General features: G+C 47.2%; 1 protein-coding gene across 24 annotated transcripts in view; it reads left to right on the forward strand.

Annotated features, from left to right (window-relative positions):
* PRELID2 (PRELI domain containing 2) overlaps positions 1-22,571 on the forward strand; it is a 107,340-nt gene that overhangs the window by 21,900 nt on the left and 62,869 nt on the right. For 2 of the 24 annotated variants that reach the window (XM_056348590.1, XM_056348587.1), the window contains exons 6-7: positions 232-300; positions 755-2,136. The exons of 21 other annotated variants lie outside the window; for them this stretch is intronic. In XM_056348590.1, the coding sequence (XP_056204565.1) occupies positions 232-276 (45 nt within the window). In that variant the 3' untranslated portion in view covers positions 277-300; positions 755-2,136. Of the gene's footprint in view, positions 1-231; positions 301-751; positions 2,137-22,571 lie in introns of those variants that run through there. One more of the 24 variants, XM_056348589.1, reaches the window with a different exon arrangement.

The raw sequence follows: 22,571 nt of genomic DNA on the forward strand, positions 1-22,571 counted from the left end.
AGAGCTTGCAAGCTGCTAAGGGTCCTTGGTCCTTTCTAGGTTCCCCTGAGCAGCCTCTGCTGTAATGTTCCTTGTGCTTCCCAGGCAGAGGGGAGACCCGCACTGAGTTTGTGCAGGACCATAATACGCAATTTCTTTTAAGGCTTAATGGTATGTTGTGGGATGCCCTTTCTAATGTATGAAATACTTAAGTTGTGTGCAAAACTGGCATTTTTTTTGCTTTTTTTCCAGGGTATTAAAATAATGGAGACGCTTCTTCAGGAGCAGTGTAGGTGATCGTGCTCTTAGTGAGCAGCTTAAGTGCAACATGCATCTACAGATTGTAAAAATTGTTGAGAGTTAGTGACACCTATTGCACATTGTGCTCCTTGTAGTTCTACAAATAAATGTGGGGGTTTTGTCCATTATAAATAGCATGCAATTTTTGAGGAATTTTCGAGAAAAGTAGTGATCTACTGCAGCATTAGGCTCAATACTATTGCAGAGTTACTGAATAGTATGTTGATGAAAATGACTTATGTGTCCTGTACTTCATCCTCTGGTTTTTGTTAATTTACCATGAGTGTAATAGCCTTAGTAAAATAAGATGTTGGTCCTATCTAAGAATCTTTACTGAAAAGTAGTATCTTCAGGGGTTATCTGTGGAGAGAAGAATTGGTCGACTCTTAAATTAGCGTTAGAACAAGAGGAAATGACTATTGATTACCTCCTAATAAATTTCTTCTAAAAGCTATTTTCTCTGCTTTTGCAGGAGAAAATGTATTTGCATAAGAGTTTCCTCGGAACCACATATCTTCATTGCCATGGGAATTCCAGGTCCATTGTCTGAACTTTACTGGTACCATTTTTATTGAGGAAAGAGCGTTTAATATACACAGCTGGAAGAAAAGACCACCACAGACTGCAAATGTTTTACAAAAGATTAAGGAATTGTACTGCTTAAGGGAACATTGATAATGAAAGTCATGGAGGATCAACTGTAAGCTTGGAAACAGCATCTTCCTGTGAATTGGTGCTATAATCTCTAGAGACTGAGAATTTGGTAAGGGAACATAGAGCAACAAAACAAAAATAGCCCTTGTTGCTCTGAAGACACCCTTGCCTAGTCAACCAGTTGCTTTGTGCCTTATCAAGGGAGGCGCAAGCACACCCTGTGCCCTCTTTATTTCACAGCTTAATTCCTTCTGCAGAAATGAAGCTGAGTGGTAGCAGCCGAGTAGGGTTACTGTTCCCCGCTTGAGTCACGCATTACTTCAGTTCTGATGGCAGTGTTGGAAGTATTTGGTTATTATACTCCTGCCAGCTTGATTATTTTCTGCTGTAAAGATATGCCTTAATACAAGTTTTGCATATATTTGAATTCTTTCTAAAAGTATTTCTCTCGTATTGCTTCTGAGTAGAAGAAGAAGAAACCTGGAGGGGAATTGATCAAGCGCAAAAGATCTTGACAAAGAGCATCTCTCATACGCTTCTCTTCCTTCTGTTACACACACCGCATCAGGATGGTTTTATTTTAAACTTTTCATTTAAAATTCAGATAAGCACAACCTGTCTTTGATACCCTTTACTGTGTTAGGGTAATACCACACTTTACAAATAGCCCCATGAGAGCCTGCATGTGTTCTTTGTGAAGATTTAAACCAGGCATTTGATTGCCCTAAAGGAAAACAATGGGCTCTGCATTTTTCAGGGTGGGTTGTGCTTTATTTCCTGAAACGTCATGTAAACTCTTAGTGGACTCTTCCTCATACTATGCCTAAGTGCTGTGGTCCTGCTTATTTCAATATTTATTGGTCTCAACCATCCTATTCTGAAGCTAAACAAGCATACTGCTGAACAGCCCAGCCACAGCCTGTGGCCACCACCGGCTCTCCAGCAGTGAAATCCACGAACCTTTGCTTCCGTGGGTGGCGCTACAGGTTTATGCTGTGGGAGATGCTGGCCCATACTTTGTGGTGGAAGAGCCGCAACACAGTCCTTAGGAAATGACTGTATTCCATACTGGCACGGTGGAACAAAATACTTCATCTTATTTTGGTTGTTAAACGATTCTTGCAAATTTGGACTCTGAATACGGAACAGTAAATATTTATGAAATGTAATGGCCAAGACTAAATATATTCATTAGCATATTTATTTTTATTGAGTTGCTACTTTGTGTGCCTGAGGAAATAATCAAATTTCTTCTGTTTGAGCTGCTGTGTACAATTTTAGGACTAGCATTTTTCTTCTCGCATCAGTCTGGATTCTGGAATTAGGACAGAGGAAGCATTTGCCTCCTCCCCCACCCCCAAAGCAGAAGTAGTTTGTGAATAATGGAAGTCAAATACAATCCAGTCTCTTCTTTGAAGCCTGTGTTGCCCATCTGCTGGGTGCCAGAAAGAGAAGGGTTGAGTCTTCTTCTGGGAAGCGGGGTGCTCTTTGTGAGGCCAGGGCACATGGTCAGGGTTCTGGGATTGTACTACAAAGTCTGAAAAGTGAGCAAATGAGGGGAGAAGTTAGGGAAGGCTCCATTGTAGCTTCTGGGATCAGTTGACGGGCTGAACCCGTATTCTTCCCAGTAGGGACGCCTGCTGGTTTAGAACTTTATTCTGTGGCTAACTCATGCTAGCTGTTACTAGGTGTGTTATTTTAAGCTTGCTTTGCAGTCAGTGTGTTATCACCAGCAATCTTCAAACCTTAGTCTGTCACAAACTTGCATTTTGTATAACAAAAATCTTCAGCTGAAGTTCATTTTGTATAAATCTCCAGAGATTTGAGTAGTTATTGTAAGGGATGTGACTCAGTGACGCTGTCAGCAGGGGTCCCTGAATGGCTTAGCAGAATCACCCTCCAATACAGCGGGCTGTCGGAGTGCAGGGAGTGGGTGGGCTGGTTGGGCACAAGGTTCTCATCTGTCTTGGGAAACTGACAGGCTGATGGAATATGAAGGGTTCTAGGAAACCCCCGTCCTTAACATGAGTGAAAAACTGACTGTCTCTGCTCGTCCCCAGGACCCAGGTCTGCCCTGGCCCGCTGGAGAACAGCCCCAGGGCTGGGGAGCCGTCCCGCTCTGGCTGCAAACCAGCAGCCACCTGCAGCTTTTGCTTTGAGGGTCTTCCAGTGCTGTGTCCCATGTTGGAGCTTAAGTCACTGGCTGATCAAAGGTGTCCCCGTGCTCCCTGCCACAGCGGCACATGAACAGCTTGAATTTGCCTGCAAGTCTCTGCCGGAGGGCTGCTCTGTTACCGGGAATGAGCTCTCCCGTGTTCAAAGCTGCCTCTTGATCCTGTGCTGCATTTTCTGTCAGCTGCCTGCTTCCCTGCTCCAGCGGCTGAGAAGTCCTTGTTTCTCTTTGCTCTAAATACACATGATTGTTCCGAACGTTCCTGGCTGGGGTTGGGTCAGCACAAATGCGGAGAGAAGCCCGTGAGCTTCTGAACCCTTCCTTGCCGTGACATAGGCACAGCTCTGCTCCCCCGGAACCATGGCACACATTTGATGAGCAGGGGATGAAACATTTGGCTCCATGAAAAATAACTGTGCTAGGAGCAGATTTCTGCTGTAAATACCTACCTACAATCAACCCAGTGTCAGGATTTAATGGGTGGCTTTGGTTGTTTTTATATCTGAAACCCGGGCACCTTGGGGGGAGCAGGGTGGTAGGGAGGGAGGGCTGGGTGCAGCCCTGGAACTGGCAGCTCCCTGGGGAGGGGCAGAATGGGACGACCGAGGGTCTGAGGGGGAGCGCTGGGAATCTGGAGCCGAGAGGAACCGAAGGTCTGGAGGCAAAAGCTTTACACAAAATCACTCTATAAGAAATGAGGCTGGATCATGCATCGGACTGAGTAGCAGAGGAGCAGGGAGTAAAGCCGGAGCGGGAGGGAGGAATGTGCGTGGGGGCTGGGGGTCCGTGTGGCCGCAGCATCTGACGCGGTGATGGCAGGACTTGCTGTGCGTGGGTTGGGCACTGCTGCCACTGCCAGGGCCCAGCCTCGCTGGTGCTGCAGGAGTGTTGCTGCCCGAAGTCAAGCACATCTGGAAAGTTTGCCTTCCCCAGACCTGGTGTTTGTTTCCATGCTGATGAGCTGACAGCTCTGAGGACACAAATTCAATGCACGATAGTTTTCCCATGATCTAAACCCATCGTTTTCAACTCTATTTCCAGCTTTCAAGCCTGTGGTTTTTTTTTTCTGTGTTTATTTCTTTTTTTGTGTATTCTGTTTCACGTCTGTCTCACTAATGGGACAAACATTTCAGTAAAAGTGGCAAGATTTAGAGCACTTAATCTGCTTTAATATTAATCCATTGCCTTATTTGGAGGGATAACAGGGCCTTGGGGAAAACTCCATTTCTAGTTACCTTTGCAGCTGGAAATAATGATGCTCATGCCGGGCATGGCCACTGGTCTGCGGCTCGAGGGATGTTTTCCTGGGTGAATTCTTGGTTCCAGCTGAAGAGCCCACCCTCCCCTGCTCTGCAGCCGAACAACACTCTGAACCACAGAGGGATGTGAAAGGTGACAGGTCATTAAAGCTTTTCTAGGGAATCCTGCTTAGCAGAGGCAAAACTTGAGAAAAGCAAAGGATTTGGTAAGGGGAGCATGGGGTGGGGGTGAGTGCAGCAGCAGCATCACCGGAGAGTGGGGCGGGCAGGAAGGGCAGCAGGAGGGGTGTGATGCGGTGTGGCGCTGTGGTCCATGGTCTGTACAAGCAGCACATGCACGGGAGGGCAGCAGGATGCCCAGGTGCCCGGGCTGTCACAGTGCACCCAAGAGCTGGGGGTCAGACCCTCCTGTGCCCCCGAGCTCGGGACCGCGCCCGGTGCATCTCCTGCTTGGTCCAGGACACTGCACAGGCAGGCGGTCACCTGCTGTCATGCTCCTATTTTTTAAACTTTGTGCTGAATCTGACTGAAGCTTTGTTTTGTTTTGGTTTTTTTTTGGTTAGGTTTTTTTGTTTGGTTTTTTTTTCTCCAGTGAATAAACAGCTCGCCTTAGCTACTGGCTGGAAACCTGGTTTGGCTGAGAGCCTAAACCAGCCGACACTGGCAGGCAAGAGCCAGGTGCAGACAAGAGGCCAATTAAACGCAGAACAGTAAATCCATCTGATGCCATTATGCTTTAGTTTGCATTAGCTGAAGAAACAAAGCGCCCAGATAAACGGGCTTGGCAGAATGGCACTGATCTTTTGTACTCTTTAGAAATCAAGTTTTTAAAGTGCTGAATACCTGGTGGATAGTATTTGCCTTTAAAAATAAAAAGTTATATTCTATTTTCAAAGGAATTAAAGAATACCCATGATTGGATCCTTTCAAAGAGAAAATAATTTAATTTGCTCCCAAGATCAATTAGGAAAGGATTGTGAAAAGGGACATTGCTGTCAGGAGGCAGGATGCAGTTCAGAGCAAAGCATTGAAAGAAATTGCCACATTTGGTGTTGCCTTGTAAACAGAAAGTGTTGTAAATGTTCCTGTCATTTGAAGTGACACTGCTGTAATCTTAGGTCACTAACACCATCTTTGGGGGAAGAGACGGTACATTTCCACTGGGTTTTTTTGTTATTTTTTTTTTAACTGCCAGGCACTCATCATGTGTTCTAAATGTCAGGAGCCAGCTCTGCTTTGTGCAGGAATCACATTTTGTTCTTCATAGGCATGTTTGCAGGCACAGAGCTGCTGACTGCCACCAAGGGTCAGCCCTGTGCGCGCACTGCCCCCAGCCCGGGCGCTCCAAGTGCCTGCACGGGGGACAGGGAATCACCCTCCTTGCCTGGTGCCCCTGCCCGCTGCGCAGACAGGGTTGGCGGGGTGTACGTGCCCGAAGGCTGCAGCTGGGTTTCTGGCAACACGGGCTGGTTTTCAGTATGGGAGGGCGGCATGTGGGAACCCACTGGGGGCTGTGGTGGTGCTGGCTCTCAGGAGCCAGGCTCTGCGGAGCATCCTCATCTCCTCGCTGGGATGGCAGCTCCTTGGCTGGGAAGCAGGTACTTGAAAGCATTGATAAAGCTGCAGAGATTTAGTTGTGGGGTTCTGTTTCCAACCAAGCCCCAGAGACCGGGGGGCTCAGCAATGCTCCCCCTGTGCCCTGGCAGGCAAATGGCCAATGCTGGCCTGTGCCCTGGCAGCCCCTTGCCACCTGCTCGGCACAGCAAAGGTGCCCTCGTGCTTTCAGGCTCCCATCCCCACAAGAGCTGCCGCAGCTCCTCTGTCAGCCCTTGTTTGGTTTCTGCCCCGGTGCCCCTTGCTCAGGCCGGGGCCGGGTAGCTGCCCTCCCGCCTGCCAGCAGAGGTGTGCCTGCGATGCACGGGCTCGGGCTCTGGGCACAAACTTTCTATTTTGGTGTCAGTTTCTCCATTTTGTCTGCAGAATTCCCTCACACCTATTTTTCTCTTTATTTCTGCTTCGATTCTCATTTGTTTTACACATCAGCAAGTCTCAAGCCAGAGGAGTAGACTGGACTCCCTTTGGCAGTCTTGGTCTCTTGCAAACGATGCAGAGAGACCATTAAAGTGCCAGAGTTCTATATGTTTTTCCCATTGATACCGCTCGCAAAGACCTTGCAATCCAATTGCTCTGTCTTGATTGATTTGTTCTCATTATCAGCCCTCAATTATTTGCAGATGTAAATGACAAGGCTCTATTTTCTCATAGTGCTTTATCTTTTCACAAAATGCATCCAACAAAGTTGCTAATGGAAAAGCTTTTAACCTGCCGAGGCGGAGGGTGATCCTTGTCTCTTTGGGTGAGCGTGTGACACGTGGAGCTGACTAACGCTGCAGGCTGCAGAAAACCCTGCTGCCGCCTTTGCAGTCCTCCCTCAAGTTACTGGGAGATTTAATAGACACCCCAAGGTGACTGGCACAGCAGCGGGGATGAATTGTTTACTTCGAAAATTGAAGAGAACAGAAAGGACAAATCTATTTCCTTGCTTCGGAGGCAGGGATGCTTAACCAGCGCATCTTGGCTTCACTGCTGGGAGCCTGGACAGCTGGAAGGATGGTGCTGGTTGTGCTCCATGACAGGATAATAAACAGATTCCCAGGGATGCAGGAGTGAATACTGCTGCAGGGCACGAGCAAAGTGAATTGGTCTGGGCTGGTACCCCCAGCGCAGTGTCACACTGTCCATCTGTCCGCCTCGGGCAGCTCTGCACCATGTGGGTGCAGTGTTACTGCTGGCAGAGGCTCAGGAGGGACCTGGGGATCCAGGGAGCATTGGCTTCAGTAGCAGGAGAAAAAGCAAACTGGTGTATTTGGAGGTAGAATAGCCAGAGCAGTGTAAATGCAAAGAAGTGAGGCTTGCCAGGCCCATGACATTTATTAAAAACCAAAAGCAATCAAACAAGCAAAAAAAGCCAAAGATCTCATTTTCCAAGTCCTGAAAAAAGCATTTCACTGTCCCCAGGTCTGGGTGTTGCAGCGGCCACAACCAAGGGAGCAGAGCATGTGGGAGCATCAGGTCAGACCCGCTGGGTACCATGGGCTGAGCATCTCCCTGGGTGAGTTCCTGCTGCATGGTCAGGCTGGGCTGGAGAATATATTTTAGAGAAAAGTATGTGATATAAAGCATCTGGTGATGAGGAAAGCACCCCACTCACCCTGGTGCTCCAGTCCCCTTGCTGCTGGGAGCACTTCACCTTCCGTTTCAGATCCCTGCTCCTGTCAGACCTTTGCACATAGCCTGGAGGGCTCATCCTCACCAGATGCCGTCTGGTGGTGCTTAGAAGTCATGGCCAAGGCATGTTTTCAGCCTTAGATATTAAACAGATCGATGGCCTGGAGTACAGGCATTCTTTTTGAACTCTGCAAACCCTGCTGGCCTGTCCCTGGTCTGCAGCCCTCCCCAGTGTGCTGACACCAGCCAGCCTGGGGACACATCCCCGCAGGGGCTGCGGCTGCCCCACTCATGTCTCCCCTCGCACTGACCCAGCAAGTCAGCAGTGCAGCAGCACTTCACCTCCCAGCTGCAAAAATGTCTCTGGAGCAATCCTGCTGCCTGGTTCTCCAGGGACAGAACTGAACAGGAGCGGCTGTGGTGGAGGTGGGTCCCACCACAGGACCCCCACGCTGGGGGCTGTTGAGCTCCCTGGGCGTCCCCTGCCCTGGGCTGCCCTGGGGGTTCCTCACCCTGGATTTGAAACGCAGGGCATCAGTGGTTCCAGGGCTGCTGCTGCCTCCAACCTGAGCTCAGCCATCACACAACTGCATCCTTCTTCTGACGATTTCATCCCATTGCTGGCTCCTGCATTTAAATAACAAGATGAACTTTCAGTTTATATTACAATAATCTGTACCTATTGCACTTCTTTCTGTCCTTTATTCTCAGGGTGGGAATTTGTCCTGCAGGGATGGAACAGATCGGGGGGAATATTAGGAAAACCAGATCAAATGATGGTATAATGGCGTGAGATGACTCAGTTCTATTGTGGCATCATCTTACAAAAACAGGGCATCGAACAAAACGTACTTGTATAGAAAAGTTTTTTTCATGTTTTTTCCTTTTAAAAGCTGAACAAAAAAAAAGTTGAAGAAAAAAGAAAAAAAACACTCCTCCTGATTTATATCTTTATGTAACTTTGGGTTTTTTTCTATTTGGGCTCCTTATGCTCTCCGTGATGCCTGTGAGCAGCGGGATGCCTGCAGGTACCGGTGTGCCAGAGCATGGGTCTCTGGCAGTGCAGTTGGGGTCCCACCCCGGGGCAGTTTCAGCTGGCACCAGGAGCACCCCTTGAGGACACGTGGCATTAAGCTCTTTCATGGTTAAAAGCAGCGTTATCCTTATATTGCTCTATACGAGGCTATCAGCTCCCTGCTACCCTTGCGCATCACAGGGGGCAAAAGGCCAATTTTGATCATCTGACCCAATGCTAACTCTTCTTTTCTTGCTGTTGGCCAACAGAAAAGGGCTTTGAGGTGGGGGATGGGCAGGCGGGAGCTCGACACGGCACCCTGCTCCATCCTGAGACACCCCCAGCACCCGTGGTGTGTGTGGGGCCGCACCACCAGCCCCACTGCCTCTGTCGGCAAGCAGAGCACCGGACAAGCCAGGGGAGGTCTACATGTTCCCCAGGTTTTGCCCTCAAAAATGGCACTTTTCCAGAATTCCTGCCTATTCCCAACATAATTCCCAGCAACATGGCTGCATGTTGCAGCTTTGAAGCCTCATGTTTGCTGGGAGCCCTGGAACAAACGAACGGTTTAATGACCTGACTGCTTATTTCTTTGGGCCAAATGGAGCTGTAACAGGGGGTCTCATGTGAAACCTGTCCTTCCTAGCTGGGCAGAGTGCAGGGTGCCCATAACAAGGCATTGCCACGTGTGTGTGCAGTGCTAATAACGCTTCTCATGTTGTTACACTTTGTTGGTTTTTGTAGTTTTTTAGGCCTACAGCATTTTCTTCATGGTTAACATGAAAAAAAAGCAGGCTGGCTGAGCATCTGGGGAGAAAGATACTCTGTGGAAGAAGATAAAGAGCTTCTGCAAATATTTATGCACAGAAAACTGATCAAATGTTAACGAATCTCATTTACACAAGAATTGTGTGTATTTGTGTGGTTGTAGCTCCTGCAGCTGGTTCAACAAGGGGCAGCTGTTTGTCACAGATAGTTTAGGGGTTACCCACTGACATGCTTGTCTGGGGGGAGGATTTGGTGCTGTTGCCCCCAGTACATAGCCCTCAGGCTCCCAGGGAAGCAGGTCATGCTGGGCGGGTGTGTAGGCTTCAGGTGATGCTGATGGCTGTGATAGAGGCACCTGGGAGTATCACACTGCGCCTGCCCACCAACTGTATTTAATCCTCTAAATTAGCAGGTGGGCTGCTGGCTAGTGGGTGCTCTGTGCCTCTCTGGGGTCTGGTTCTGCAAGAACTCTCTGTGCTGGGAGTTAGTTGGGCTCAAGCTTTTAATGCCCTGTGTTGGGGAGGGGGACAGCGTAGAGCTGCTGCATGTCACGTCATGACTGATTTCAGCAAAAACATGTGTGCCCCCATCACATGCTTGCTAATACATATTATAAAGGAAGGTGTTACTTTGGAGATAAGAGAAAACCTAAATAGCCTAATTCCTATTTAAAGTAAAGTTGACTTAAAGTAACTTTCTGTGCAAGGTTTATAAGCAAACTTTACTTTCCTTCCCCCTGTTTAGTTTTTGCTACCTTAATGCTTTTGAAAAGAGTTTTAAAATATTTAAAACTGGTCAGATAAAAACGTGTGTAAAGGCTGCCCTAGCTCTGAGTCAGTGCATTATAAATAAAACAAAAAACTAGAATAAATCTTGTTAACAAGTAAACATAATATATTTTAATCTAAAAGCCCCATAAATTCCCCTCTACCTGTCAAGAGTGATGCTGCTTTTCTCTGCAGGCAGTGCAGAGACCCACAAGTCACCCTTCACTGGGAGGAAATGTGAAGTAAAGCAGGGCAGTAATTAATAATAACCCATCACGACTGAAACTCTTCTACCAGGCAGAAAAGTGTGTTTAAAAAAGGGGTAAGTTCCTTCTACTACATCTGCTGACTTTGGATCACTGGGAGAGTGTACCGCGACTGTATTCAAAAGCACAGCAGTAAATTACTAACAAGTGCTATTTAAAAGAGAAAAAATAAGTGGTTTTTTTCTTTAATCTTTGTAGCATTTTTGCCTTTGTTACATTACAGAAAAACCCTACTAGCAGCTTCCCTTTATAAAATAAGGGAAGCAGGGTCATAAATACAGGTGTTAGGAGCTGTCCCTGAGAAGAGGTCTGGGGATGTTCGGTGGGGAGTGATTTGGGGCTGTGACCACCGTCTACTGCCAGTGCCTGTGTGGCAGGGGGTCCCCAGGAGCTGGGCTCTGCTGCCCACAGACCGTCCCCGCGGCGGGGCAGGGGGCAGGCAGCACCACTGTGCCCCGCTGGGTGGGTGTTCCTGGAGCAGCCAGGCTGATGCCATCTTTCCCCTCCAAGTGGGGTAAGGGGCAGCACCGCTCTCCAGAGGGTGGGGGGTGCGGGTGCTCAGCAGGGCAGAGTGCCAGTGGGCGCAGCGCTGGGCACGAGGGGTGTTGTGCAATGGCTTGTCTGTTCCCTGTGTTGCCACCCTCCCGCCCCAGTGATGGGGAGCACCTTGCCCGTGCCTTGGCCAGGCGAGTGGCTCGCTGCCATGCGCGGGGGGCAGCCTGCTGCGGCATGGATTCAGCTGTCCTTGGGTGGTTTTGACGTGTGTTGGTGCCGCGGGCAGTGCCCAGAGCTGATACACCCACGGGTTGCAGCCCTGGCCATGCTGGTAGGTGGAGAGCTGCGAGCTCAGCCCCTCGGCCCGAGCCTGGGGCCCCAGCAGCTGCTGCAGATGTGTCAGTGGGTACCGGCCTGGGGCTGGCGTGTGCCACCAGCCTGGCATCCCAGTGATCCACAGTGCCATCCCTTGTTAGATGGGCAAGGGGGGTTATGTCTGGGAGCACTGCGGGGGCGTTAAGCCTCGTGCAGCATGCAGGGGTGGTGGGATGCTCCAGGACCAGAAGGGGATCCTCCAGCACACCAGCAGCCACGTTTCATATCTTCAGATGACCCTGAGCCCGTTTTTCACCCACAGTGGAAATTCGTCCCTTCCAGTGTTTAGCTTTCTACTGAAAGGTGCAAATATCTGGGAAATTCCATATTGTACAGTGACCTACTTTACAGTTGCGGTTTTTTTTAAAAGTACCGGGAAAACTGCCAAAAAGTTACGACTTAATTTTTTGGAAGTTGGCCCGTTAGCTCCTGCCTTCACAGGAGGGGGAGCGGGGGGTGAATTTGCAGGCGATGCTTTGCTTCCCCGGGTGAGCTGAGACCTGCTCTGGCTCCTGACCATGTGGTGCTGTGGAGATGCTTGTGGAGGATGTTTTGGTTAAGGAGCTGCAGTTTTAACATTCATCCCTCCTTCCTCAGCTGGTCCAGCCTGGACTTACTAAGAGCTGGATAGGAGAGTATTTGGTCAGTTCTGAGAGAAGCTGATTTACAGGGACACATTTTTATATGTAAAGAATCCTGGGTTTGGAATTGGCTAATAAATACCCAGGAACGTACATGAGATCCACGTACTTTCCTCTGTAAGATCAGCCCTGCGTGACATTGGCACAGTGTGTGCTCACTGGAAGTACAGAGCTTGTTGCTTCACGAGCAGGTCTGGTGGGTGCTTGGGGAGGGTGGCAGCGCAGGTGCCCTGGCTTCTCTGAAGCAAAACATTTTGGGGAAAAGCTCAAACTGTTTCACCTGGGAGGCTCTTGATTGTGGTGGTTGTGGGAGTGTGAGCCTGAATGGAGACAGACTTCTCGGGGGTCTCAGCTGGTGCTCTAATGAAGGTGAGTTGTGCTTTGTGTACATATAAAAAAAAGTGTATGTTTTTCCCCCTCTCTGCCCAGCTGGCACTGCGTGCTTGTAACTGCCTCAGACTTGCTGGGATGCTGAGGTTTTCTGAAGACCTGGTGGCACTTGTCTTTGGGAAAATTTCAGTTGTAAAGATTAAAAAACAGAGGGTCTGAGTCCCTATTTTCTGGCTGAACACCAACATTCTTGTTAGAAGTGATGCACTTTGGAAAAATTTCATTTGGCCAGAAAATGAAGATTTCTTTTTGGTACATTAAAAAAATCAGAAGCAAACTGAGCTCAAAATCTATTATGATCTGATTCAGTATCCCCAGGGAGTTAAGTGTCCTGCAAGTGCCTTTTAGTAGCGAAACAGCAATGCTGGCTGCACTGGTTGGTCTGACATGAATTCACAAGTGGGTGACAGATGGGCAGGGGGAAGGAGTTAGTGGGTTTCCACTGTTGCCTTTGTTTTGCTGTGGAAAATTGTGTTCCAGCTTCTGCTGGAGAAGTTGGGATCTTTCCATCAGGTTTGGTGGCAAGGGCCAGAAGAGGTGCTTCAGTGTTTCACAACATGGAAATGCGGATACAATTATTGTTATTGGTTGTGGTTTTGGATGGGTTTTTTTTCCCAGTTCTGGTGGAGAACACTCATCCCTTACACCCCCATGGAGCACAGCAGCCTCGGCTCCATGGACCCTTACTGGGTTTTCTGCCTGTTGGTTTTAAACCAACTTCTAGTAACAAAAGGTAGAACTTTTAAGGAATGACTCATTTAAAATTGCCTTTTGGCCCCTTGGTGGCAGCGACTCTCTGGGTGAGAAGGATGCTGCAGCAGAGCTGGTGGGTTCCACTGTGCTGGTACCCACCCCTGAAGGCAGCCATGGGGAGCTGGCTGGGGGCTCCTGGCTGGTCTTCCTGTTGTTTGCTGGAGTCTCTCTCGCCACTTTAAAGTAGAACTAGGTTGAGCTCATCAGGCAAATTAATTTTTCCTGGGTGCACTTTGTTATTTGTCTTTAAAAGGAAGGAAAAGAATTATACTGAACATTGCAATTAATCTGAGTAGTTTTCTGTAGCCGACTTCAAATCCTGCTGGAAACATAAATGAGCAGTAGGTAAGAGGTTGCAGTGCTGTAGTTCCAATTAGAGTGCCTTCTGTTCAAGTTCATAGGCTGCAGGTAATTTATACAAAGTGCTTGTAGTGCTTTGGATGCTTTAGCTTGATGGGGAAGAAAAGGAGGTCAGCGTTCACCTGAAATATGCCTGTTATTAGCTGCACTTCTCAGTGTTTCTGCAAGGCATAATTTAAAAACAATTTTTCTGAATTGCACCATCTGGAGGAAGAAAAAATCAATAATGTATTTACATGAGGTTCAGTAGCTCTACCCACCTCGATCGCGTCAGTGGATGCAGCTCCTCTTGCTTTGCCATGTTTAGGTTACGGATGGAGATAACGCACCGTCTGGTGGGGGCATGGGAGGTACAGCCTGTGACTTCGGGTGGATGTGTGGGGAGTGGAGGGTGCCCTTGGCTGGGGAGGGGGTGCTGTGTGCTGCCTGCCTGCAGCTCCTCTGCTAGTGCTGCCCTGCCTTGTGCCTGCGGGCCTTTCTCAGCTGGGGTGGCAGCTCATTAGTCAGTGAGGTGAGTACCTGGTGCTGGGTGTGACCTAAAAACTGTTGGAGAAACAGAATGCAGCGATTCTTGCCCGTGCAGCGGCTGGCTGCCACCTTTCTGATCCAGCATTACATTTGGAGTTTGACCTAGTTAGATCCATCCCTTGTGGGGACGTTACAGGTGACATGTACAGCCGTATGGCTCCCTCTGGTCACAAGACAGTATGTATGGCCCCATCCCTGCAAGCTCCATATGATGCCTTCCAAATCCAAGTGATTGGAGGAAAAAGAATTTTGTGACCCTGGGGAAAGGTACAATCATAGAGCTTGTGCTGGCATCAGTGCAGAAGTGATACCATTCCATGATTCTGCAGTATTCTGGTGTCCTGAAAGATCAAAAGAAGGTTGGTAGTTTTTATTGTATTACTGCAGTGAGAGTCCACTTCTCAAGTTTAAAATGCCACAAACAGGAGAAAAAAAAACCCAGAACGTAACTGAAATTCTGGTGCATTTACAGCGGTGGCTGAAGCAGAGGGATCCCTTCCTCCACCATGGGCTGCAGCCGCAGAGGGCAGTGCCCGTTGGACCCACAGGAGGGATGGAGATCCACAGCGTGGGGGGATGCAGCCAGGTATGAAACTGGTATTCTATCCTGACAGATACTGGTGAGGCTATCAAGTTGTGCAGTTGATATTTTTGGTATTTATATATCAATAAGCTGGTGATCCACATCGGTTTTTATGAAATTTAGCTTTAAGGCAGAGGGAACTGTTGTTGTCTCTGGGCAGGTGGCCCATGGCTGATCCCTGAGGTGCTGCCACCTTCAAACAGGTTCTTGCAGGACTGCATGGGGGTCGTGTCCCTTGTGAAAAACCAAGCAGTGCCTTTGGGTCCAAAATGACTTCACAGAAAAGCTGTGTCTGATGTTGAGCACTTTAAATTCAACCTTGGAGTAGTCTGATACTGCTGACACTGAGACACGGGAGTTTTGTTGGTGATTTGCAGTGGGAGAAGATGCAGACCTCTCGGCAGAGCAGGTATTTCTGTCTGCTGGGTGCTCAGTGCTGGTGGCTGGGGCTGCTGCCGCTCCCGGATGCTGAGCCAGGACAAGGGGGATCTGACGGACCCAACGCAGAAGCAAGGGAAGCTACAGGAGACATCAGGAAAAGAGGAGGAGGAAAAAGGAAAATATGGCTGCTTAAAGCCATGGTCTTTCTTCCTGAGCAAGGACAGATTGACCTGAGGAATCTGGATCGCCGTCCTGGGCTGAGGACTCAGCAATGGGGGTGTCCTCTGAAAGCTCCAGCAGGAATAAGGGGTGTGAGTAAATGTGTGCCCGTGCTGGGCTGCTTGTACCAACTGCCCTGTGGTTTGGTGCGGAGCAAGTCCCTGAGCATCAGTGTCTCCGTTTCTTTGTGTTGCGCAAGAGGTAATTATTTACTCTGCTCTCAGCTTGCTGTGAGAAGTAATTAGTTAACAAGGTGACAGTGCTGTGAATGCAGCAGTTGCTCTTTGGTGCTTTTTTCAGACAAATGAGGTTTGAGAACTTCCTCTTCTGATCACCTTGATAGGAAGGAGGAGCACTTCTGCTTAATGAAAGGAGGCTGAACCCCAGTGATGTTAGTTGCTCGGAGATAAGGCTAAGTCTTGATTTGATGGTGATGGAGAGCACTTGTGCATGGTGGCTCTTTTTTTTTTTTTTTTTTCTTTTTCTTTTTTTTTTTTTTTCACTTGGGATGTCAGGAGCATGAGCAGTGCAGGGCTCCAGCGTTACTGTTGGCAGCTCCCCAGCTGCGAAGGGTCTATCGCCTTCATTAGCTGGCGAAGGTTGCAGGATTTGCTGGATGATTTGAGATGCCTTTTTCAGGTGTCACTGAAATATTGCTCTTGTGGTGTTGTTTGGGATTTCAGTCTTGCTGGCACTGCAGATAAACTAAAGGTGAACAAAGGAAGGATTTGAAAAAGGCCAAACCTAGCTTTACCTTTTGCTGCTTCCCAGCACAGTATCGAACATGCAGCTGGCAAACTGGGAAATATGAAACCTACAGCTGTAATTACCTTTCTGAGGGCAACTCTCTAAGCTGTGAAGTTGGTGGTGAGTCTCGCCTGAAAAGCAAGCCAGCACAACATAGCTTATTCTTACACACACACACAACCTGAAAACAACAATAAACCCCTCCTGTAGTGTGAGTAAATTAATTTGGTTTTTTTTGTATGGTGCTCCCATAAACATAGTATAAATTGTTGGTGTGTTGTGCTGCTAGTGAGAAGAGGGAAAATGCAGCTGTTTTCTTAGCAAGTGGATTCCTTCCTTTGGTCAAAAAAAAATAAACCATGCAAATTTCTTTAAGTTGCTTGCTGCTATGTTTTCTGACCAGAATAAAATTAAAACTGTACCCAAGAAGACGCAGGCTGTGCTGTGTGGTGAGGACCAGCTGGGTCTGTGTTTTGCTGTGCAGGTGATGCTGCCGTGCTCCTGCCTGGGGGACTCCTGCATCAGAGAAGATGCTCTGCTAATGCTGCGTGCTCAGAGCTGTGCATCTTGTATCCCCAAACCCCGTTTTGTGTGTGAGCTGTGTGAGCCAAAGGGTTATGTCTGGCGTGTGTCCTCAGGCCTTATTCTGCAAGAGGAAGAAACCTAGTGGGTGCTCAGCCTCGGGAGGGGGCGGCTCTGGGGGCCTGGTGGCTCCCTACGGCCACCTGACAGGGGGGCTGGGCAGGGGGGGTCGGTCTCTTCTCCCAAGTAACCAGCGACAGGACAAGAGGAAACGGCCTCAAGTTGCGCCAGGGGAGGTTCAGATGGGGGAGTAGGAAGAATTCCTTCACGGAAAGGGTTGTCCAGTGCTGGACCCGGCTGCCCGGGAGGTGGTGGGGTCACCGTCCTTGGAGGTGTTTAAAAGCTGTGTAGATGTGGTGCAGAGGGACATGGTTTAGTGATGGACTTGGCAGTGCTTTGTTAATGGTTGGACTCAATGATCTTAAAGGTCTTTTCCAAGCTAAACAATTCTGTGATTCTGATTGATTGATTATTCCACTTTTTAATGTCACTGTAACTGAGAGCCCAGAAGATCATGAATTCTTCTGTCTTCAGTTTTCCATTTTCCTTCCATAAAATCCCTTGTTAATGACAAGTGATCACAGCTTACCCTATAAGAACAGGCTTTGTAAAAGCAAGGCTGGGAGCTGGGGGTTGTTTCCAGCAGTAGCGGGTGATCATTCAAAATCCCATTAAGCATGCAATTTCAGAGAGAGCTCAAAGTGTGTGAGCAAGGAATGTACGCGGGATAAATGCTCCTTTGTTTCACTTGCAGGAAAAGGTCCCCAGGAAAGAATGACCTGGTCTGTTCAGCGTTACCTGTGATGATCAGCTGATTGAATTTCATTGACCAGGTTAATATTGAGCCCTTGTGCAATTACCGGGAAAGAAGAGAATATGGTTTCTTTTTGCCTTGCTTTTGTGATGTAGAAGAAAGGTTTGTATTTCAAATGATTTTGTAATTTGTGCAAGCAATCTCTTGAAAAAGACCCTTTAATTTAGGGCAGACTGGAAGAGTGCAATTCTTGAGGTTGTTCTTAAAGTAAGACTTTGATTTTTTTCAAATGTAGTTATAGCTCAGCATTTAAAATAATAAAAATAAAGAAGCCACTAGTCTTCATCACAGAATAAGCTATATTTAAATCTGCGTGGGCTCTCTGAGACCAAAGTAGTCTACCTGCACAGCTCAGGGAGTGGGATTGGAATAGCTTGTGGCAGTGTGGGCTTGGGTTTGGTTTTGTCAGTCTTGGTTTTTTGGCTGTTCAAAATCTAACCTTAGAGGTCCAGGTTTGTTTTTAAAATGGAAATAATCCCTGCCTTCAGGTCTCCCCTGCGATGGAGTGGTCTCTGTAGGCAGTCTGGGCTCTGCACAAGGGAAGGATTTGCTGCGTGGGGTGGGTTGCAGCAAGGACAGGTGGTACCAAGGAGGGAAAGAGGGAAGGTGGTGTTGAAAGTCCTGTTTCTTCTGTTACTTCTAGTTCATGTGTGCTTCCAGAAGGACTCTCAAATGGTCAGAAACTGGCTATTTTGGCATTAAACTTAAATGCTGAATTAAAGTGAAATTTTGAAAATCTGAGATCAATCAAAATGTTTTCTGTGCTGAATCTGTGTTGTATTAAAGATAAAAAATGTGGAAATTGGAAACTAATGCTGAAATGCCTTGTTTTGACAATTTTGACAGTGTTTAAGTGGTTATTTAAAAGCTGTTTTAATACAGTAATATTTTTCCAGTGGAAAACAGGCTTGGTGTAAACTTTCTGTGTTTCCCTGAGCCAGGCTGGCGTGGACAGGGAGCAGCTTTTCCTGCTCGGGCACGGGAGGCTGGGGATGCTGTGGATCCTGGTGGCTAGCAAAGAGGGAACGCTTGTTTCCTATGGAGATAAAACAAAACCAGTTGGTGACTTCTTTTATGCCCATTAATTGAACAAAGTACTAATTAGAATATATCTATACTAATGGAACTGGGTTTTACTTCTGTTTTTGGCTGTCTGCTTCTGTGATCTGGTCTGTCCCTTTGCTCCTCCTGTCCCTGTTTCCAAGGGGATCTTGTGTCCCTTGGCTGCTGCTTCTCACTTCGATCCCATCTCCAGACTGCTTCCACATCTTCTAGAAATGAATAGAAGTTCATCCATATCTCCTGCCATGGGGTCGGCAAATACTGATATTTTTTTTTGATCCTGTTTTTCTGCTCTGATCCTAATATTTGTGGCCTATCTGTGAGTGTCACACTGTTGACATAAAGCCTCTCCGCTGGCCCTTGGGGTGGGTAGGACCCAGCAGGTGAGGCACTGGTGGGTTCCACACCAGCAGTGATGCACCAGCTGCATGGCTGATGGTGCCAGAGCTGCTGTCCTGCTCCGTGGGCATGGTTCAGGGCGGCTGGGCAAGGCGAGGGCAGTGTGATGCTCCGCTGTCACCTCCTGGTGTAGGAAAGCTGTGGTTTTGGGAGCTCCTGAGCTGGAGCTTCTCTGAGTTGTCATGTTGGTTAACCTTTGATGGTCATTGTTCCCATAAACTTTATTTTATTGCTTCTAGTGCAGTGTTAAAAGGATCTCAGTCTGTTACTTTAACTTCCTACTTGTCACTTCATTTTGTGCCTCCTTATTCCTGTATTATAAGAAACAGCAATCAATGAATTCCCTACTTGCTTTCTTTGACACCCGTGATTTGATGTAGCTGCATCGTATCTGTCCTCCTGCAGTTCCCTGTCAGCCAGGGGATCCTGGGCTTCATTAAGCTCTTGTTGGAGCTCTGCTGCTGCTGTGCTCATGCTTGTCATCCCTGTCTGCATCTCTTCAGATCCCCTTAGAACTTTATTCAGAAACAGCAGCCAAAAAAACCCCAAACCACCAAGCCCAGCTGTTAACAGCATGAATTAGTATTTTTTTTTAACTGTTGTCATTCACACAGGAACATGGTGGTTGTGGTGTGTTTGGGGTTTTTTTCTTTATTTTAGTATTAATTTTTCCCTGTGGTCTATACCTGATGCTTCAGAAGTGGGTTGTGGCTGGTGTTTTTATTCTGGAGTATGCAAATGACAGTAGCATGATTGTGACTTTTTTGTGCACAGATTAGGGCATACACAGGCATTGGCTGAGTCCGTAATCTCTTGGTGTGCTGTGGGATGTAGTTACTCTGAGCCAGGAGGGATGATTGCTCAAGCAAGCCAGGTGTTTTCTTGTTGGACAACTTAATACAAACTTCATCCCACTGACAAGCTAGCATTTCTCGAGCTCTAATCTGCTGTGCACTTGTGACAGGCAGGGTGCTGGGCAGGGTGCACAACAGCAGCTGCAAGCCTGTGTCTCTAATTGCATTGCGTCCCCTGCCAAGCGTGGAGATGGCTTTGGGGAGTGGGGGGAAGGAGCTGTGCCTGGGATCCATATGGTGAGAGAGGAGGTGTCTCTGCAAATTGTCATAATAGCTGGAGAGCTGCAGGTGGTCAAGATGCTACTTTTGGCCTCGTGCAGTCTGTCATAGTTGTGTGGGTTTGTTTGGTTTTTTTTTTTTTTTTTTTTATGGAGCTTCCTTATAATGTAGATTTAGAAACAAAGCTGTTTACAGGGTGAGACTTTTATCCTGCTTCGGAGCCTGTAGTCTGCTCCCTTGGCAGTGTACTTCCAGGGTTCTATGTGTCTTTTTTAAAAGCAACAGCACGTGATAGTGGGTTTAGCTTAACTCTCTCTTTCTGAGCAAGCGCTGGGCGCGTGAAGAGGCAGCAGAGCCTCCCAAAGCAGGAGGCTGGGGAGCAGGACCGGTGCCGCTCGCCCCTGCCTGTGCTCTGCTCCACTCTTGCTCCCGTTTATCAAATGATGGGACTTGGTGTAAAGAAGTAAAAAATTCCTGTTGGCATATAATGTGGAAACCTGCCATACCTGGGTGAATATTCTTTTTCTTTTCATGAAAATCAAGAAACCAGAGCTTATGTTTTCCTATACGGTATACAACACATCCCTGGTGCATATGGCACGCGCCACTGCCACAGACCTTAGTCTATCATCATTCCCCTTGCAATATGTAGTACAAGCTGTGTTCTCCAAATAGTTCTCATGTGAGCTTTGCTCTGTTGGTGTCTTTGGTATGTTGCTTACAGAAAAGCCTCATCTCTGAATGCCTTCCACACCGCACAAATTGATACGCCTGTAAGAATATGTCAGCAGCTTTCTAGAATATGTGATTGAGGCAAAATGCCAGTTGTTTAGATAGAGAAAATTGGGAGGGTATCTCTTCATTTCAATTAAGCAGCCTGCACATTAACATTTTCCCAGTAGAAATAGGGCTCATTTCCTCCTTGGAAGCCAGTCTTGGTTCTTTTTGTTATTGTTTACTGTTTCAGATGTGCATTTCCTCATGTCTTCAGAACCTGCTACAGATATAGGTTTCCTCATATCTCTCCTCCTGGGCACAAGCGACTGGAATCCATGGGGACTGGATTTGCTATGCAAACACTGCATTTTGAGTATGAGCCAGTCTACCTTCTATTGCTAAACAGGACCCAGTGCAGTTACAGTACAGAAGTACTCACAATATTCAAACAAACAGTGAGAGCATATCTTAGCCTATTATTTGTCTCAGTTTCTTTAAACTGCTTCTGCTACATACATACTTTATTTTCTTATGTATAAACCTGGTTGTGCTTTGTGGCTGTCAGTTGATTATCCTGTTGTGGATTGAGCTCCTGGTTTAGTACATCAAAGTCCTGACACTGCACTCTTGAGCTACTGGTGGCCACTTCAGCCAGGTACTCCATTGCAGAAAGGGCTGTTCAGTTTGGTTGAGTGACCCGAGGTATTTCTGAACTGACATCCCTGGTCTCTTTGCAAGCTGCTGGTTTGTTTGCAGCAGCTGAAGCTGAGCAATCAGTCGATTACATCTGAAATCAGAACTGCATGCATCAAGTAAGGCTTAAAGTCATGGTTTTGCTCTGGTTGGTGTTCTTCTGCAAGTGTTGTGACACCAGACAGTTTTGGGGTTTTTGTTCTTGAGTAAAGGACTTAAGAGAACCATACTTTCTAAAAATTATTTTTCAAGTAGTTGCACTGAAAAAAACTTTAATTTTTGAGTAGCTGGTGGATCATGAGCTCCTATTAACGTTTTTCTTGGAAGCATTTCTCTTCCTTGGGAATTTGAACACTAATATCATTAGAGCAGCTCCTGGTATAAAGCTTACCTATCATCCAGTTGCATGGCTTGAAGTAAATTACACTTCTGAGTAGGTGTAAATTAATGCTTCCCTATGGATGGCCTTTCTTGCTGGACAGAGAATCTGAATACCTAGTAATGTATTTGCAGGATTTCAGATCTATTTTATGTTCTGAAATGCAATATTCATTTTAGGTGATTTTCAAATGAATGTGGCAGCATGGAAACTTCAAGAATATAGTGTATAGCTTTACTAACTTTTATAGTATTGGACCTGACAGCTTTAACATGCAGCAATGATGATGGGTATAAAAATCTGTGATGCTTCTTGTTGCAGTGTGGTTGCTGCAGCTTCTGCAGGCAGCAGTGTCCTATCACAGCATGATCGGGGCAGTGAAGTTTCTCTGATGTCTGTGCAATAAAACACACCTTTAATTACTGATGCAATTAGTTCTGCTGATGTTCATGGTACATTGTACAGTTCACTGAATGCTTCATGAATATGTATGCCATCATCCACAAACCAGAGTATAAAATTACTTCTGTTGGAGCCTGTTATTTCATCTACCATAAATGTATGCCACTCTTCAGAGCATTCCAAAAAATACCCCTTTTGACTTGAAGAGCTGCAGTTTCTGTTCTTTCATTTTGGATGAATTTGTCTGGGTTTGTGAATATGTCTGGACATTCCTTTCAGTCATTTTAAAATACCAGGATAACACTCTGCCTTCAAACAAAGCAGCTGAATAAAATTATGATCAATCTTTCAGTTTAAGAGTGTGTTTTCTGCTTTTCAGCATGATTGCCCTTTAGTACAATCTTTTCTCTGGCAATGTAATGTAGGCTGCTTACTGCTCTCAGTGAGAGAACAGATGCAAAAAGCAGCCTGGAAACCTTGAGTAAATACGATGGCTTAGGTGGGAATGGGCTGGGATATTGTAAATGTAGGTTGAAGCCCTGGGGTGGTAGGGCAGGAAGACTGACTCC

The sequence above is a fragment of the Falco biarmicus genome, chromosome 8 (genome assembly GCF_023638135.1).
Source record: "Falco biarmicus isolate bFalBia1 chromosome 8, bFalBia1.pri, whole genome shotgun sequence".
NCBI lineage: Eukaryota > Metazoa > Chordata > Aves > Falconiformes > Falconidae > Falco > Falco biarmicus.